Source organism: Rhincodon typus, chromosome 10 (genome assembly GCF_021869965.1).
Source record: "Rhincodon typus isolate 14 chromosome 10, sRhiTyp1.1, whole genome shotgun sequence".
Taxonomy (NCBI): Eukaryota; Metazoa; Chordata; class Chondrichthyes; order Orectolobiformes; family Rhincodontidae; genus Rhincodon; species Rhincodon typus.
In genome coordinates this window covers 36,919,397-36,937,106 of record NC_063341.1, presented here as the reverse complement: position 1 = coordinate 36,937,106, position 17,710 = coordinate 36,919,397, and the positions used below count along the sequence as shown (strand labels likewise).

The window sequence follows — 17,710 nt, the reverse complement described above, 5'->3', positions numbered from 1 at the left end:
TAGGAAGAAAAATAGTAGCCAAATTGCTCCTGCCAGTTAAGATACGACTCAAAACAAATAGTGCATTGTTGAGGGTATTAACATGGGCATATTGCGCATATGCCATACAAAGTACATAGATGATGGCATTAGTTAGCTTTTAACATTGATTCAACACCAGTGTGGATCTCACCATTCTAGTTAACGCACACTCTTCAATATACACAGCTGAACATATTATGTGCAGCATAAGGACCCCATTGACACCTCTATACCACCGAAAAGTTTCAAGGAATCATTATTTACTTTGTCAAGTTGCTGCTTACCACTATCTACTGGCTCCTGCTGAATTTGTGAAAGGTGCTACATGCTTAAAGAAGTTCATAAAAGTTAGTAAAGTGTGCAAGAAATTGTGCTAGACATAGTGCTAGCCTCATACACTCACAACACATTCAGTGCTGATTGCATGTCTCAATCATTATGATCAGCAGAGAACAATTAATTGATGTACTCCATTTCATTGTTAATGAGCATGAAGTAATGCATTACAAATACCCATATTCAATTTCAGCGGGTATCCTATTTTCCCTCCTAGAATTTCAGCTGAATCGTACAAAAATAACGCAAAACCAAATTACAAACATGCTTTTGATTTGGATAGAGAATCAAAGTTACAGCAAACTAATCCATTATCTAAAATCTGAAAACGCTATCAGACACATTATGAAATATTTTGTAAAAGGGCTTAAAACACTGCACTTCCTTACCACTGATCCAAGATATAGTTGCGAATTTTCAGAAAGCGTTCCGGTGTTTTTGATGACCGTCCTTCAAAAAACTCAGGGATAGCTTGTTTTTCATCTTCTGTGATCATGTTTTTGTCCAATATTACTTCTTGTGTGGGAGCTTTCAATATTTCTCCTTCGCTATCACAGGTCTCTTCATCCCCTTCCATTTCACAAACTGATTCTGGCAAACTATATGCACAGATATCATTATGGATTTTTTCTTTTTCCTCTAATTGGTTAAACTCGAGAAAATCAGGTATTTGCACTCCTAATCCTTCATTGGTCTCCATTGGAAGTCCACATTTGCTGTAGTCTACAAAGTCTACATTGGCTGTTTTTACCGATCTTTCATTTTCTCGACTGTCATCAATTATGGACTTCAAATTATTTGTTTTATTACTATTTGTGGCATTATGCTTGGACACTTGTTTTATGTCTGTCACCTGTAAACATTTTTGCAAAACCACAGTGGAAGTTGCAGAGTCATCTAATCCAGATGCACTGTTACAAGTAGTCACCTCAGGTTCATTCGTCTTTGAAGCAGGTTGGGTTAGTCTTCCCTTCTGCTCCTGAAGCCCATCACTCTCACTATCTGTTTCATCCATGACGTCCACATCTTCATCATCAGACATATGCTCAATCTTAACAGCATTGACAGTGGGATAAACCTGACCTTTTGCTAATGTAGGACTGTAATGCTCTGATTCTATCTTCAAAAAGCTGGCACCATTTCCAGACACAAAAGTTGGTTTTGCAGACCAAATACTTGCCTCTTCCACAGGGTTTTCATTTCTTGCCTACGAAATTAAAAGAAAAATAAAAACTTCACACAAATGTTTCAAAGTTCTAGTCTCTTACACGGATACACCCTGTATTGCTCATGCTTCCAACAGCTTGATAATCACTTCCAACTACAATTCACATGTACAGTTTTTTTTAAAAACAATGGTAACAAAAGCACAGCAGCAATGGTTTAGTTTACCTTGTATTTTAACTAATTCCAGTTCTTTGACTTGTGAAAATTAAAACCTCTTGCTTTTTGAAGAAATTACATGTGATTTGCTCTGGAATGACCATATCTGAGTTAAAATACAAGTTAAATCAAAACACAAGATAAAGAATTAGTTAAAATACAAATTAAACTAAACAATTGCTGTTGTGCTTTAGTTACCATTGTTTTAAGAAATTATGTGCAAGCTTCAGGTGCGCAGTATCTGATTGTGTTTAGTTTACGAAGTGATTGTAAGATCTTCATATATCACTAAGCTTTTTGTTCCATCTTAAACTTCATTTCCATAATGATCCTGAAAGCCATCAATGACATTCCTTTAACTCTGCTGGCTATGCTCCATCAGGAGATGTATTCATGGCCTTACTGTGACATATCAGCTGTGGGGTATTTATTAATTACCTCCACATGTCAACTTCCTATTGTTTAACATTTGAAATTAAGTGTTAAGACTATGCAAGTTGCAGCATGGATCAATGTCAGCAGTGCAACATGTTGCAGAACCATAAAAGCCTACTGATGCAGACACAACTCAAGAAAATGTCGGTGAATAAGACCAATTTACAACTTCCATCCAATACAGTATTAACAACAGCAGAATGAGTAGGTTGAGGAGCAGACATTTAGCCTACAATGTTTGTTGACTATTCCAAAAGATTCCCCATTTAGGAGTCATTCTAACGGGCTTGCCTCCCTTCTAGGCTGAGAACACTCTGGAGGATGCTACATGCCACAACAACAGTAAAATAATCTGCTGCTTCTTTAATTGGAGCATGTGGGAGGAAAAAGGGGGAGGGAAGTATCGTTATAGCAGCAGTGGTTGTTGATCTTATCTTGCCAGAAATGGAGTTATCAGGGTCATTCCCAATTATGGAAATATCATACAGTGGAGTGGACTGGGTAGGGCAGGGCAGGACAGGACGGCCAATGAAGTCCACTGGCAAGGAAGCAGTCCTGCTCTGCTTAGCTCCCAGTTGGTGCTGTAAAAAACACAACTTTAATTGAAGGTGTTTCAGAGATAGTAGGAACTGCAGATGCTGGAGAATCTGAGATAACAAGGTGTAGAGCTGGATGAACACAGCAGGCCAAGCAGTATCAGAGGAGCAGGAAGGCTGACGTTTCAGGCCTAGACCCTTCTTCAGAAATGGGGGAGGGGAAGGGGGTTCTGAAATAAATAGGGAGAGAGGGGGAGGTGGATAGAAAATGGATAGAGGAGAAGATAGGTGGAGAGGAGACAGACAGGTCAAAGAGGCGGGGATGGAGCCAGTAAAGGTGAGTGTAGGTGGGGAGGTAGGGAGGAGATAGGTCAGTCCAGGGAGGACAGACAGGTCAAGGGGGTGGGATGAGGTTAGTAGGTAGGAGATGGGAGTGGGGCTTGAGGTGGGAGGAGGGGATAGGTGGGAGGAAGGACAGGTTAGGGAGGCGGGGACGAGCTGGGCTGGCTTTGGGATGCGGTAGGGGGAGGGGAGATTTTGAAGCTTGTGAAGTCCGCATTGATACCATTGGGCTGCAGGGTTCCCAAGGGGAATATGAGGTGCTGTTCCTGCAACCTTTGGGTGGCATCGTTGTGGCACTGGAGGAGGCCCAGGATGGACATGTCGTCTGAGGAATGGGAGGGGGAGTTGAAATGGTTCGCGACTGGGAGGTGCAGTTGTTTAGTGCGAACCGAGCGTAGGTGTTCTGCAAAGCAGTCCCCAAGCCCCAAGTTAACTAGAAATTGTGTTTGGTGCTTGGATTTGCTAGGGTGGAGTTGAAAGATATTTCACCTCATTTGAAAAGATAGCTGGGAGATTGAAATGACCTAAAGATGTTATAACCTTAATGTAACAGAGTGTCTTGATTAGTACAGCCATTTTTCTGAAGAAGGGTCTAGGCCCGAAACGTCAGCCTTCCTGCTCCTCTGATGCTGCTTGGCCTGCTGTGTTCATCCAGCTCTACACCTTGTTATCTTTAATTGAAGGTGCACTTGATTCCTGTTTCAAATAACAGGTGGCCAGGACTAAACTTGTAGAACACATTAAACACAGGTTCACAGACTCATTATCTTTAAATGGCCAATTCACCTCTTGGGAACTTACTTCCAGTTGGTTCCTTGTCCCTCCTCCATTATATCTAGAGGACGACAGGTTAGTATTACAAAGATTTGATTTGATTTGATTTGATTTATTATTTTCACATTTACTGAGATACAGTGAAAAGTATTGTTTTGCATTCTATTCAGACCAATCATACTTTACGTAAGTACCTCAGGATAACAGAACAGAATGCAGAATATAGTGTTACAGTAACAGAGAGGTGCAGAGAAAGATCAACTCTAATATGAGACGTCTGTTCAAAAGTCTGATAACAGTGGGGAAGAAGCTGTTCTTGTATGTGTTGGTACGCATTTTCAAACTTTTGTATCTTTTCCCTGATGGAAGAAGGTGGAAGAGAGGATAACCGAGGTGGAGGGGTCTTTGATTATGTTGTCTGCTTTCCCAAGGCAGCAGCAAGTGTAGACAGAGTCAATGGAAGTAAGGTTGGTTTTCGTGATGAACTGGGTGGGCTATGCTCACAACTCTTTGTAATTTCTTGCAGTCTTGGGAACAGCTGTTGCCCAATTTACATTTCACCCGACCCCAATTCAGATGTGTTGGGGAGTTAAAATTCTCCAAAGTACTTAGCTTATATATCTAACATTTTTAACTATATATCTACTGGGAAATAATATTTTAATAAGTGATATGCAACTAAGTGAGCCCCAAATGAAAACACCACAGATGAATTGTCGAAACAATATTTTTGAATATGGATGATATGATGCTGATTGAAAAAGAAAAATTCATATCCATAGTTTCAAGTTTTTTTGTGAAACATGGGTTACATAATGTATATAAAAACATTTGACTGATGCAATATGAATTAGAATAAGCAACATAGAACAGCGGAAATTTAAACAAAACTGAATTGATTCACTTTGAATTAATAAATGCCTATTATTAATGTTGAAAAGTATCAATATATCCTTCAGCAAAGATGAGGTTTAACAAGTACAAAATAATGGGTTAAAGCCGCATGTGACATCTCCACAAAGAACAGCTTAAGATGTAAATTATTATTTGACACTATAAAGCTGGTTCCTGATATACTGGATCTACTACATTCACTTCGCTAGTAAGTGCACTGCTTAGGATGGGACTAAGTCATACAGACGAGTAGTTACAGGTGCTAGTGCAATTCATGCCCAGCCACTTGTTGTCAGCCATGACAGCAGTTGAGGTTGCCACATCTACCAGTACTGTTTTTGGTCCTTGCCTGGGTGCAGTCAATTAGGGTTCACACCAATGTTCTCTTCAAAATCTACTTACTCTGCATGGCACATCTTTTTCCAACGCACATATCTTTGCAATTTTGTTGTGGCCATCCATACACATTATTTCCCAAAGAACAAAACTTAAAGTGTTACTTTTTAGAATCCTTAGTGAACACACATTCATTTTAGGTTAAGAGGACATAGGTTCTGATAATCTAATGATCAACGGTGATTAAGTGGGACAAATATAGGGCATAATTTGATGCCCCCATGTTTCTAAGTGTCAACCCACACTGTGTGTCTATATTCAATACATAGAAAATACCTGTACATCCAAGGTGCCTGAGACATTCTGTATTCATGTGATATTGCCCCAGAAAAACTTGATATGTTTAGAAGAGGACCTAAAAATAGTAGTACAGAAAGGCAAAGTTATCTTTGCCCAAGTTCACCTTTGTCTTAAAATACTGTCTGGCATAACTTTTCACTTGCAGCACAGTTCGTGATTCAATTAGCTTTGCAATTTTTGTCCATCTCCGACCAAACTGGGCCTGAAAGCAAACAAAGTAGATTTCACAGTTCATGCTTAATAAACCATTCAAAGAATACCCAACAAAAACTGCAGTACAGAGCTTAGGCTTTGTTTTTATTAGACTTAATAAGGAAGGATAGGATGACACAATAAGTTAGTACACTGCCTTTTGCTCTGGAATGTCAAATCCAGACAAGACAGATGATATAAATGTCTCCTCTTTGTGTCAACTGCGTAAAGGTATTACTCCAGCCAGACAGAATCTAGATCCTCAATGCACAGATGCCTATAATTCAATACAAACACACACTTGACAATTTAATTTGGTGTCAATCATGTCAAGTTACACAAAGACTATTATACGAAAAATTGAAGAAACAGAAAAAGAACAAAACACAGCTGCCTGCCACATGAGAATGGCATGCTCCTGAGAGTGGGTTAAACCAGACTGTAATAACTTGGAGAATGCTTCAGTTTGTGCTGCTATGTTGTGCCATTGGCAATCTAAAAGATTTGGACAGTTAGGGATTGTAGCCTGCATGAACACAGGCTGCTTCACACTCAAAACTGACATGGTTGCATCAGCTAACATAGTTCCAAGCATTCTTTGCTTCATATCCCTGATTCCCATAAGTTGAAGTGATAGTCACAGGAGTGTGACTTGACATATAAAATCTCTTAAAATTCGTATGAAAGAAATCTGCAGTCAATTTAAGCAAAACATACCTCAACCCTCAGACTCTCGTTTCAGTATAATTCAGACATTTTCTAGATACAGAAAACTGTTTTGCCTACAAAGGTGCAGAGTTCCTGAGTAATTCAAGAATCGCTGTCTAACCTAAAGTATGCAATGTTTTTAAAGGAGGAATCTATATTTATCTTTTATCAGTCATTGAAGAAATTAGTTTTTCATCATTATTACCAAAGCCTCCAACATAACAAGGGAAATTTGTTATAAAAAATGAAATAAAAGTTTGGCATTTTGTTATTAATTCAAAAATGGATACACTGCATTAATGAGATAGATTCACCTACACTGTTTTCCTGCAGATACCATTAAAAAGCAATTTAAAATAGTGCCTAACTAGACATGAGACTGAAATAAATAACTGCCTTGGCTACTCAATTAATCTGCTAATATTAGCAATGACTGCTCCAATACACTGATAATATTTACTCATTAAAATTACATCTACACTTTGAAGTCAGATTTGATAGAATTGCTGGACATTATTCTGCCATGATTTTAGCATTGTACACCTACCAGCCCTTCAGAAAAACATCTTTCTAGTCCATTTTATTGGTTATTAAGATCATAATTGGCATTGGAGACGAAATATAATGTGGAGTAAAGTCTTAGTGTGACAAGTGCTTACTAAAATTTATCAGAAAGAAATACTATGAAACACACACAGTCAGAGCATTTTGCCTCTTAATAAAACTTACTTATTATGAAAATAATAAATGTATTGATAGATTCAGTTGATTTACGAACCTAATCTGGAACTGACAAAGTGAATATTGCTCAAATATACGGACTACATTGATTGTCCAATATACTTTGCAGTCCTTGTGTCATACTTATTAAATTATAAAAAAAACTGTTGGAAATTTTTGATGATAACACAAAACTGACAATTATATGTTTTCTAACATAATGGAGAAATGCACGTGATTGTGTTAAAATAGAAGCAGCAGCAGTAGTACCAGTGCCTCAGGCAGTTTCACATGTAATGGGGTTATATCAGAACTGAGTGAAAAGACTTCAATCTTGAAACCATAATTAAAATTATATGTACATTTCTTTCTTGCATCTGAAGTTATATAAAACAGATTGTTTGAACCAAACAATGTTACATTACTGTACGAATATTCTGTGCTGCCAGCAGGTCACCAACAGCCCACCAATACTCATATTTTCAAGCTTAAGCAACAGTGGCCATTAAGGTAATGTTAATTCGTGAAATTTGCAACTGCCAGTGATTTTAATAGATAGTAATAATGTGATCATTAACATCCAATAGTGTACTTCAAGGACAGCTGTAGAACAGTGTACAGTCCTTAGAAATTAACATCACTATCAAATAAGTTTGATGTATCAATGGGTTAGTTCTGTTTAGCTAGTTTCATGAGTCATATCCAAAAGCATCCAGCCCTTTCACTAGGTTCTCTGAATTACTCCTAAGTTTTCAAACAAATGTTTATTTATCTAAAATATTTGAAACAGTGTTAAGACTAAACAAATGTTTAAAATAAACATGAATAAATAAAATCCCAGTCCGTGTTCTTGCATAATGTCTGCCCTAATTAATTCTGCTGTCTCTTGTCTTTACATAGGAAAGAACACACTATTTGCATTTTTCAAGGTCAGAGCTTACACATTGGGATTTCTTTGTTTGCATTGCTACTGTTGGAGAGTACAGTAAAGCGTGAGTTAAATTACAATCTTCCTCAACAACAGTGCCTTAACGGTTTCTGAAGATAATTCTCTGCTCATTTTTTGTTCCCAATCAAGGAATACTTGTGACCTCTCTGTGCAATAATTTAATTCCAACTTGACAACTGTTTTATGTTATGTATTTACAGTCTTTCTGAAATAGCTTGAGATGCTTCACAGTAATTTAAAGCATGATGGAGAGAAGAGACTTTCATTCCATGTCAATGGATTCAATCCCAGGACACAATGCTGGCCTGCTTTTGTATATGCTTTCAAAAAAAAAACTATTAACCCTAATTTTTGCATCAATGACAATACGGTAAAGTATTCATAATATACTCTATCTTAACTTCTACACTTTATTTACAACACCAGCAAAGATTAGTTGGTACATGGTGCATATACAAAATATAGAACAACTTATGCAAAGGTCTGGCCACAAAACATTCCATTCTACTATTACTGAAAAGTGAACTTTATCTTGCCAACTTTCTCCATTCTCTTAGATCATATATATTTGCTGGCATGGTTTCACTGATGCTGGCAGCCCTCCAACATATCCCAATATTTTAAGTATATGCTAGACTATGAATGAGAGGATATTAAAACATAGAAGAGAATTACAACCAAATCAAATTATATCCTCATCATTGGTCCAGACACATGTACTTGTTACCCAGGGTTTTACTGGATTGTGATCATGAGCCAGAGCTCTGGTTGAATTGTTTAGCTCTTAATTCTGTATAGGTCACCATTTTACTTAATTGTTCCTTCAGTCTCTTACCAGCCCTTGCTCAAACAGTTCTTTCTCCTTTGCTGTCCAGCGTGCTGGCCAAGAACTGCTTGTTGTTCCAGGAGTCCTAAGATAGAAATTGAAGCTATGATGTGAACTAAATTCAGCTTTAAACAGTTTAAAAAGACGAGTTATTTTTAGTAATACAAGAAGCACTTACACCATTCTTTGAGGCATGGCAAAGCAAATTTTTAAAACTGTACTTAATACAGTTCTTGACAATCTTGCAAACAGCAAATACTGCTCTTAGTTTAGAAATAGACAGATCATATGTGAAACTTCTTTCATGTTGACAAATAATGCCAAAATGAATAATTATATCTCCGATCTCCATCCAACCTCTTTCAAATTCTCATCTGCTCCCCAATTCTGATTAAAAAAATATGTTAATTCTGCCTTGAAATATTGTGCTTTTATACTGTGAATTACACCCTTTAGTTAACAACTGTTACACTATCACCAACATGTTAAAATAAGCATTAAGTATGGCATATTTCAACTTGGGTCATATGTAATGTTCCATTTATAATAATAAAGCAATTTAAAGAGTTCAGAACTGTAAAAGTTAGACTAACTATATTCTGGTACGGCTATATTAAGTATAAAATTAACAGATAATAAAAGTAATCTTAAAAATGTAAGGATAATACACCTAAAATAGAGCCAATTGATATACCCTTCAGGGCAACTTGACTTCTCATTGCCACATTTTCCTATAATGTCATTATTCACCTTATAATTTCTTATGCTGGTACAAAATAGAGAACTCACCTGCGCAAACTTGCCACAATAAACTTACATAGTGTGACAGTGACCAGGAAAATTTGTGCATTGTCCAAGAAACACATTGATATTTTGTTTTAAGTGATTTTTATTCGTTCAGATAAGTTAATATTTAATTTAATTTTAAACTTTAGGGTGCACCTTTTTGATTTTTTTTAAACAATTGCATTTCAGGGTTTCCTCTCCTATATTCTTGGATGGAAATAGTGTGTCTCCTGGTCAGTGTCCAGTTTTGTGCCTTTCCCAGCTGCCTACGCTTCCAATGAACCTGAGTTTGCTGCAGTTTCCCAATCCTTGGAGACTCCAGGTCTGTTTTCAACTGCTGACCATCTCAGTTTTTAATGCTGTTAATCATTCTAACCTGCTGCCTCCTTCCATTGGCCTTTGTTGCTGCGGCTTTATGCTTATGCCGTACTGCAATATTATTCCCTTTGTAACCCTCAGTCAGAATCTAGGTAATTGTTTTTGTCTCTCTTAGTTAGTTGCTCTGAGTCATTAATGTAATTTTTATAACTATATTTTTAAGGAGATATGTAAATAAGAAACTGGTTGCAAAATAAAATATTTAATGCTGTTCACAAGATCCACGTTATCATGGAGAATTAATTCCATTGTTTATGAGAAAGCAAAATAAACATGCTTTCAAATTATTCTAATTCATGAATTCTGGGAGGAAAAATGAATAATTCCTGCAAATTTAATGTAACATTTTTAAAAATTTAGTTCCATCCACTGTAGCAGTAAATCATAAGTTAGAAAGCATTTTAAAGTATAAAACATAAAAGGCTGGGAAAACTCAGCAGCATCTATAAAGAGAGAAATAGAATTAACATTTCAAGTCTGATATGACTCTTCCTTAGAAGTGGTTGGTTAACAATGTTTTCAGTTTATTGAGAAAACTGCAAAGTATTATTTCTTTAGCTGGTTAGTATAAGCTGAAATACTAACTGCTTTGATAATTCATTAAAGTAAAATGCAACTGTATTTTCAAAATTCTCAGATGGTATAAAAAGGGCCTGACATTCCACAAATAGTGCAGGAGTATTACATTCAGGTTAGCTGTTTCTCATACATGATTGATACATTGAGCATGACATTTTCCTGTTAATCTGAAACAAAAATGTAAACAATTCAGGTTTAGTCTTCTGTCCCCAGCTCATAATTCTACAAAAGTCTTTAAATTATGCAGCACAATTGAGTCCCATTTGACTTAACTGACATTTAATGTTGCCTCTTTTTTACCCATAGGTGCACTTTTTTTAAAAAAATCGCACAGAGAGATAAAAGGCAAATCTTAAAATCAGTGGCATTCAAACTTCAATCTTTGAGTTCCCATCAAAACTGGTGCTTGAAACTGAAGCAAATGTGTTGAAAATGTTGCAAAACAAGAATCATATTTCATTTTCTTTAATGGTAAGTCAACAGTACTCAAAATTACAATTACATAAGATTTATTTTTCTGATTTTCTTGACGCTAATGTAATCTTGTTCCTGAGTAAATCAGGTCTGGTATTGCTGCATTTATGTTTGATGTAAATCTGCCAATATACAGCTCCAGTGACCATTATAATGGAGGGACTGAGTCAGATTAAGGTCAATGGGTATGAAGTTGTTAAATGTTCAATACAAAGTGTCCTGCATCAGATACCCTAAATTACTCAACACCACGAAGTAATGAGGGAACACGGCACCCCATAGGCTCTCCTGAAATTTAGCCAAATTAATCACTCGAGGCAGCTAAGCACAGCAGCAGATGTTTATTTGTTTTGTTTGGAATTACTGCAATACTTCATTGTTTCTGAAGAATGTTAACAGCAATCAGTGAGACAGGTACCAGTATGTGGTGGATTATTTTCCTATGTTTACAAATCTACCAAGTGATATGCAAAGACTGGTTTATTTTTACAGGAAGACAAACATGACCAATTTAAACTAAAAAAAAATGTTATTTCATTTATTCAGTACTACTGTTATACTTTTTGAAAGACATGTCAAATCTTTATTTACATAGCATCTACCATGACCTCAGGACATCCCAAAGCATTTCACAGCCAATGAAATATTTTTGAATTGATGTTGTAATTAAGGAAACGTGGCAGCCAATTTGATTGCAGCAAGCTTCCACAAACAGAAATGTGCAAACAACCAGATAATCTGCTCTAGTTATGTTGATTGAGAGACAAACATCAGTCAGAACACTGGGGATAACTTCCCTACCCTCCTTCAAAGTAGTGTTTTTTTAAGGTGACCTGAGTGCAAACTTGGCCTCCATTTACAGCCTCATCCCATAGAGTTTACTCCCTCAGCACTGCAAATGGAGAATCAAAACTGTGGGGTGCAGCTAATAACAGTAAAGTTAAATTGATGCAAATAAATGTCCAATATATCCACAAAACATGTCTATGTCCATTGAAAAGCTGATGACTAAACTCTATAACTAGTTAGGGAAACACTTGCAGCTCAGAAAAAAAATAAATTAATTCATTATTTGCACTGGTTTAACTTGACTGTAATTAGTTACAATCCACTAATAACTTCAATGCACACAGTTACATAAGAAGCTAATGTTTCTGGAAAGGAAGACTGGTAACAAAAGTCTATTAGCTTGACATAAGTAACAGGCAAGATGCTCAAGGGAATCATTAAGGATGTAACATATGACGATTAACATAGAAAACTTGGCTTCCAGGAATGAATATCTTATCCTATCAACTTAACTGGACTTTTTGAAGTAACCAGGTTGGTAAATGAAGAATATTGTGTACCTTTTAGAAAGCTTTTGATGACAGGCTTCTTTCCAAATAGGGTATTGTGGAATTAATATTAATCTGAAAACCTGCAGGCAGACAGTGGTCTTAAATGGATCTATTTGGAGATTGGTTACCAGTGGTATCCCACAGGACACGTTAGAATTATGTACCACTTTAATTCATAATCCAGCTGTAAGTGTTTTAGGAATGACCAATAAGCTTGCAGACAAGACCTGCGAAAATTAGGACTGTAGGAGATCTGCTGAGTAGAATTACTTCTACTGGAGATTGGACCAGTATTCACCAAACAGTTCAATTATGCACATGGACAGTTCAAATGCTAAGCTCCAAGGAAAAGGGAGAGGAAGAAGGAATTGAGGTAATAAATGGGACAGGAGAAAGAAGAGGAGAAAGGAGAAATTAGAAGATGGAAAAAAAAAGGAAAGGGGAGGAATATAAGGGACAGATGAAAATTAAAATTATTCTACCTTCACTCCTTCTGTTATGAAGAACTACTATATTTGCCCTTTCCTCTTCAGCTCCATTAATCATTTCTCCTTACCTTTGATTGGCTACTAATGTATTAAAAATAGTGCACACCTGCTTGCATTTCCTGTTAAATTCCCCAATGGTCAATACATCAGAAAGCATGATTTTTTAAAAATTGAGAATGGAATTAAACCCGTTGTCCCATGTCCATTCATCCCCAGGCATGGAGTTAGCTTATCCTTTGAAGTACAGTGCCCATCTACAGTGTCTTGAGAGATAAAGAAGTACTTCCAATAACGTGCTTCAAAGGATTCTGGGTAATTCAAGATGGAAGACAGGAGACAATTGTGGTTTTGGAGCGTTGGAGCTGACTTCTTCGAATTCTAGGCGCAAAAATTACAGTTTTATAAGCTGTTGCATTGTTTTGGAAATTTTGGGGGGGGGGAGGGAAGAGATCAAAACAATGGCAGTTTAAAAAAGGAGGAAGTAAGTCAGGCAGCGACCACATGGTGGGAAGTGAATCAACAGAGAAAGAAACCTACATTGCTGTCTGACCCAGCAGTTAAACTTCACAGCTACTGCCTCTGCAGTTTGATTTTTAAGTACCTCTGGACATTGGAGTTTGTCTAAGAAAAATAAACAAACAGCAAAATTCACAGCTATCCTTGGAGAAACCTGTGTGGGGAGATCACAGCAGGGGAGCAGCTAAGGGGCGAGTTTTTTGTTAAATCTATAATTGTGAGTAGAGTGGGTTCTTTTTGGTTATATGTTTTTATTGAGATCTGTCTCTTGATTAAACCTTAAAAATATAAAATATAGGTACTAAGTTAGCTTGGAGCAATGATTTTATAGCAGTAAGATTGTGCTATTTTCTGGATCTATAGATTGTTAAGGTGCGAAGATGGCCTTTAGTGGAGTGATGTGCTTTTCCTGTTGGATGTGGGAGATTAGGGAGAGTATCCATGTTACTGATGATTATGTCTGCAGGATGTCTATCGGATCGCATAAATCGGTTGAAATGGCAGTTAGAGGCAATGAGGAATTTACAGGAGCTGGGGGTGTGATGGATGGCAGTTGCAGGAAGGGAGATAAACTGAAGATACAGTCAGGTAGATGGGTTTCCTCCAGGAAATGTAGGCGAGGGAGGCAGGTCGTGCAGGCGTCTCCTGTGGCTATCCCCATCTCAAACAAGTATGCTGTTTTGGAAAATGTAGGGGGTGATGGACCCTCCTGGGAATGTAGCACTGACAGCCACATTGCTGGTACTGAGACTGGCTCTACTGTAGTGAGGGGTACATCAGGTTCCAAGCGATCGATTGTGAGAGGGGACTCTCCAGTCAGAGGCACAGACAGATGTTTTGTGGCCGACAGCGAGACATCAGAACAGTGTGTTATCTCCCTGGTGCCAGGATCAAGGATTTCTTGGAGAGGGTGCAGAATATTCTCAAAGGGGAGAGGGACCAGTAGGAGGTTGTTGTACACATTGGAATTAACAACATGGAAAGAGATAAGAATGAGATTCCGACGAGAGAATATAGGAAGTTAGGCAGGAATTTAAAAAAAGAGGTCCTTGAGGGTAGTAATATCTGGATTACTCCTGGTGCCACGAACTAGTGTGGGTAGGAATAGGAGGAGAGAGCAGATGAATACTTGACTGAGGAGCTGGTGCAAGGGAGAAGGATTCACATTTTTGGATCATTGGAATCTCTTCTGGTGTAGAGAGACCTGTATAAGAAGGACAGATTGTACCTGTACTGGAAAGAGACTAATATACTGGCAGGGAGATTTTGCTAGAACTGCTTGGGAGAATTTAAACTAGGAAGTGGTGGGGGTGCAGGTGGAACCCAGGGAGATAGTGAGGACAGAGGGCAGTCTGAGATTGATACAGTTGGGAAAAGGAGTAAGTCAAACAGTCAGGGTAGGCAGGAATAAAGCAGAGAGCGAGATAGGATTGATAAATTAAACTGTACTTATTTCAATGCAAGAGGCCTAACAGGCAAGGCAGATGAACTGAGGGCATGGTTGAGAACATGGGACTGGGATATCATAGCAAATACAGAGCTCAGGGATGGACAGGACTAGCAGCTTCATGCTCCAAGATATAGATGCTAACAGAAAGGGGAGCAAGAGAGGCAGGGAGTAGCGTTTCTGATTAAGGATAACATTACTGCTGTTTTTAGAGAGGATATTCCTGGGAATATGTCCAGGGAAGTTATTTGGGTGGAATTGAGAAATAAGAAAGGATGATCACTGTATTGGAATTGTACTACAGACCCCTCAACAAGTCAGCGGGAAATTGAGAAACAAATTTGTAAGGAGGTCTCAGTTATCTGTGAGAATGATAGGGTGCTTGTAGTAGGGGACTTCTGTTTTCCAAACATAGACTGGGTCTGCCAATAGCGTTTAGGGCTTGGATAGAGGAATTTGTTAAGTGTGCACAAGAAAACTTTCTGATTCAGTACGTGGATGTACCCACCAGGGAAGATGCAAAACTTGACCTATTCTTGGAAAATAAGACAGGGCAGGTGACTGATGTTCAGTGGGGGAGCGCTTTGGGACCAGTGACTGTAACTCTATTAGTTTTAAAATAGTGATGGAAAAGGATTGACCAGATCTAAAAGTTAAAGTTCAAGGCCAATTTTGATGGTATTAGGCAAGAACTTTCAAAAGTTGATTGGCGGTGGATGTTCGCAGGAGAGCGACGAGTGGAAAACTGGAAGCATTCAAAAATGAGATAACAAGAATCCAGAGACAGTATGCTTCTGTTAGGGTGAAGGGCAACACTGACAGGTGCAGGGAATGCTGGATGACTACAGAAATTGAGGTTTTCTTCAACGGCAAAAACGGGACATGAAATTGCCTTGATAAGAAGAGTTAAGGAGAATTCAAAGAGATTCTACAAATACATTAAGGACAAAAAGGTATTTAGGGAGAAAATAGGGCCCCTTAAAGATCAGCAAGGCCACCTACATGTGGAACCGCAGGAGATGGGGGACATACTAAATGAGTATTTTGCATCAGTGTTTACTGTGGAGAAGGAAATGGAAGACATAGAACGTGGGGAAATAAATAGCGACGTCTTGAAAAATGTCCGTATTACAAAGGTGGTGATGCTGGATATCTTAAAACCTATAAAGGTGGATAAATCCCCAGCAACTGATCAGGTGTACCCTAGAACTCTATGGGAAGCAAGTGAAGAGATTGCTGGGCCCCTTGCTGAGATGTCATTGATAGCCACAGGTGAGGTGCTGGAAGACTGGACGTTGGCTAACGTGTGCCACTATTTAAGAAAGGTGGTAAGGAAAAACCAGGGAACTATAGACCAGTGAGCCTGACATCGGGGGTGGGCAAGTTGTTGGAGGGAATCCTGAGGGACAGGATTTATATGTATTTGGAAAGGGATGGACCTGTACCTACCCCAGGTTATTGAGAGAGGCAAGAGAGGAGATTGTTGGGGCCTTGACCGAGATCTTTGTATCCTCTCTAGTCACTGGAGAGGTCCCAGAGGACTGGTAAGCAGCTAATGTTATCCCTGTGTTCAAGAAGGGAAATAGGGATAATCCAGGAAACTGCAGACCCGTAAGTCTCACTTTGGTGGTTGGGAAGATATTGGAGAGAATTCTTAGGGATAGGATTTACGCACATTTGGAAAAGCATAGCCTAATTAGGGACAGTCAGCATGGCTTTGTGCAGGGCAGGTCATGTCTTAGTAACTTGGTTGAATTTTTCGAGGAGGTGACAAAGGTGATCAACGAGGGTAGAGCAGTGGATGTTGTCTACATGGATTTTAGTAAGGCTTCTGACAAGGTCCGTCATGGTAGGCTCAACCAGAAGATCAAGATGCATGGGATCCACGGTGATTTGGCTGCGTGGAATCAGAATTGGCTTGCCCATAGAAGACAAGAGGTTAGTGGTGGAAGGTTGTTTTTCAGGCTAGAGGTCCATGACTAGTGGTGTTACACAGGGATCCGTATTGGGACCTCTGCTGTTTGCGATGCATATAAATGACTTGGATGAAAATGTAGATGGGTGGATCAGTAAGTTCACAAACGATACAAAGATCAGTGGAGTTGTGGATAGTGTGGAGGGTTGCCAAAGAATACAGCGGGATATACATCAGTTGCAGATATGGGTGGAGAAATGGCAGATGGAGTTTAATCCGGGTAAGTGTGAGGTGCTGCACTTTTGGAGATCAAATGTTAAGCAAAAATGGCAAGACCCTGAACAGCACTGATGTACAGAAGGATCTTGGGGTTAAAGTCCATAGCTCCCTGAAATTGGCCACGCAACTAGATAGGGTGGTAATGAAGGTGTACGGCATGCTTGCCTTTATTGTTCGGGGAATTGAGGACAAGAGTCAGGATGTCATGTTGCAGCTTTGTAAGATTTTGGTTAGGCCACACTTATGAGTATTGTGTTTAATTCTGGTTGCCACATTACAAGCAGGATGTGGAGGCTTTGGAGAGGGTACAGAAGAGGTTCACCAGGATGCTGCCTGGATTAGAGGCTAGAAAAACTCAGGTTGTTTTCTCAAGTGGTGCAGGCTGAGGGGAGCCTTGATAGAAATCTATAAAATTATGAGATGCATAGATAGGGTTGACAATCAGAATCTCTCTCCCCGAGTTATAATGTCTAATACTAGTGGGCATGCATTTAAGGTTAGAGGAGGAAGAGTTTGAAGAAGACATGAGGGGCATTTTTTTTTTTTTTTACAGAGCGCGTTAGGACTCTGGAAATGCACATGAATATGCAACGAATGGAGGGATATGGACCAATGGCAGGCAGAAGGGATTAGTTTCATTTGGTGTTCAGTACAACAATGTGGGTCGAAGGGCCCGTTCCTGTGCTGTACGGTGCT

The 17,710-nt window shown here is 38.6% G+C and overlaps 1 protein-coding gene across 1 annotated transcript in view; it reads right to left on the bottom strand.

The window, feature by feature from the left end:
* Positions 1-17,710, bottom strand: part of mysm1 (Myb-like, SWIRM and MPN domains 1) — a gene marked incomplete at its 5' end in the record, with an annotated part of 70,031 nt that overhangs the window by 40,502 nt on the left and 11,819 nt on the right. Inside the window, 3 exons of the mRNA XM_048602086.1 lie at positions 747-1,564; positions 5,521-5,619; positions 8,822-8,897. Of these exons, the coding sequence (XP_048458043.1) occupies positions 747-1,564; positions 5,521-5,619; positions 8,822-8,897 (993 nt within the window). The remainder of the gene's footprint in view (positions 1-746; positions 1,565-5,520; positions 5,620-8,821; positions 8,898-17,710) is intronic.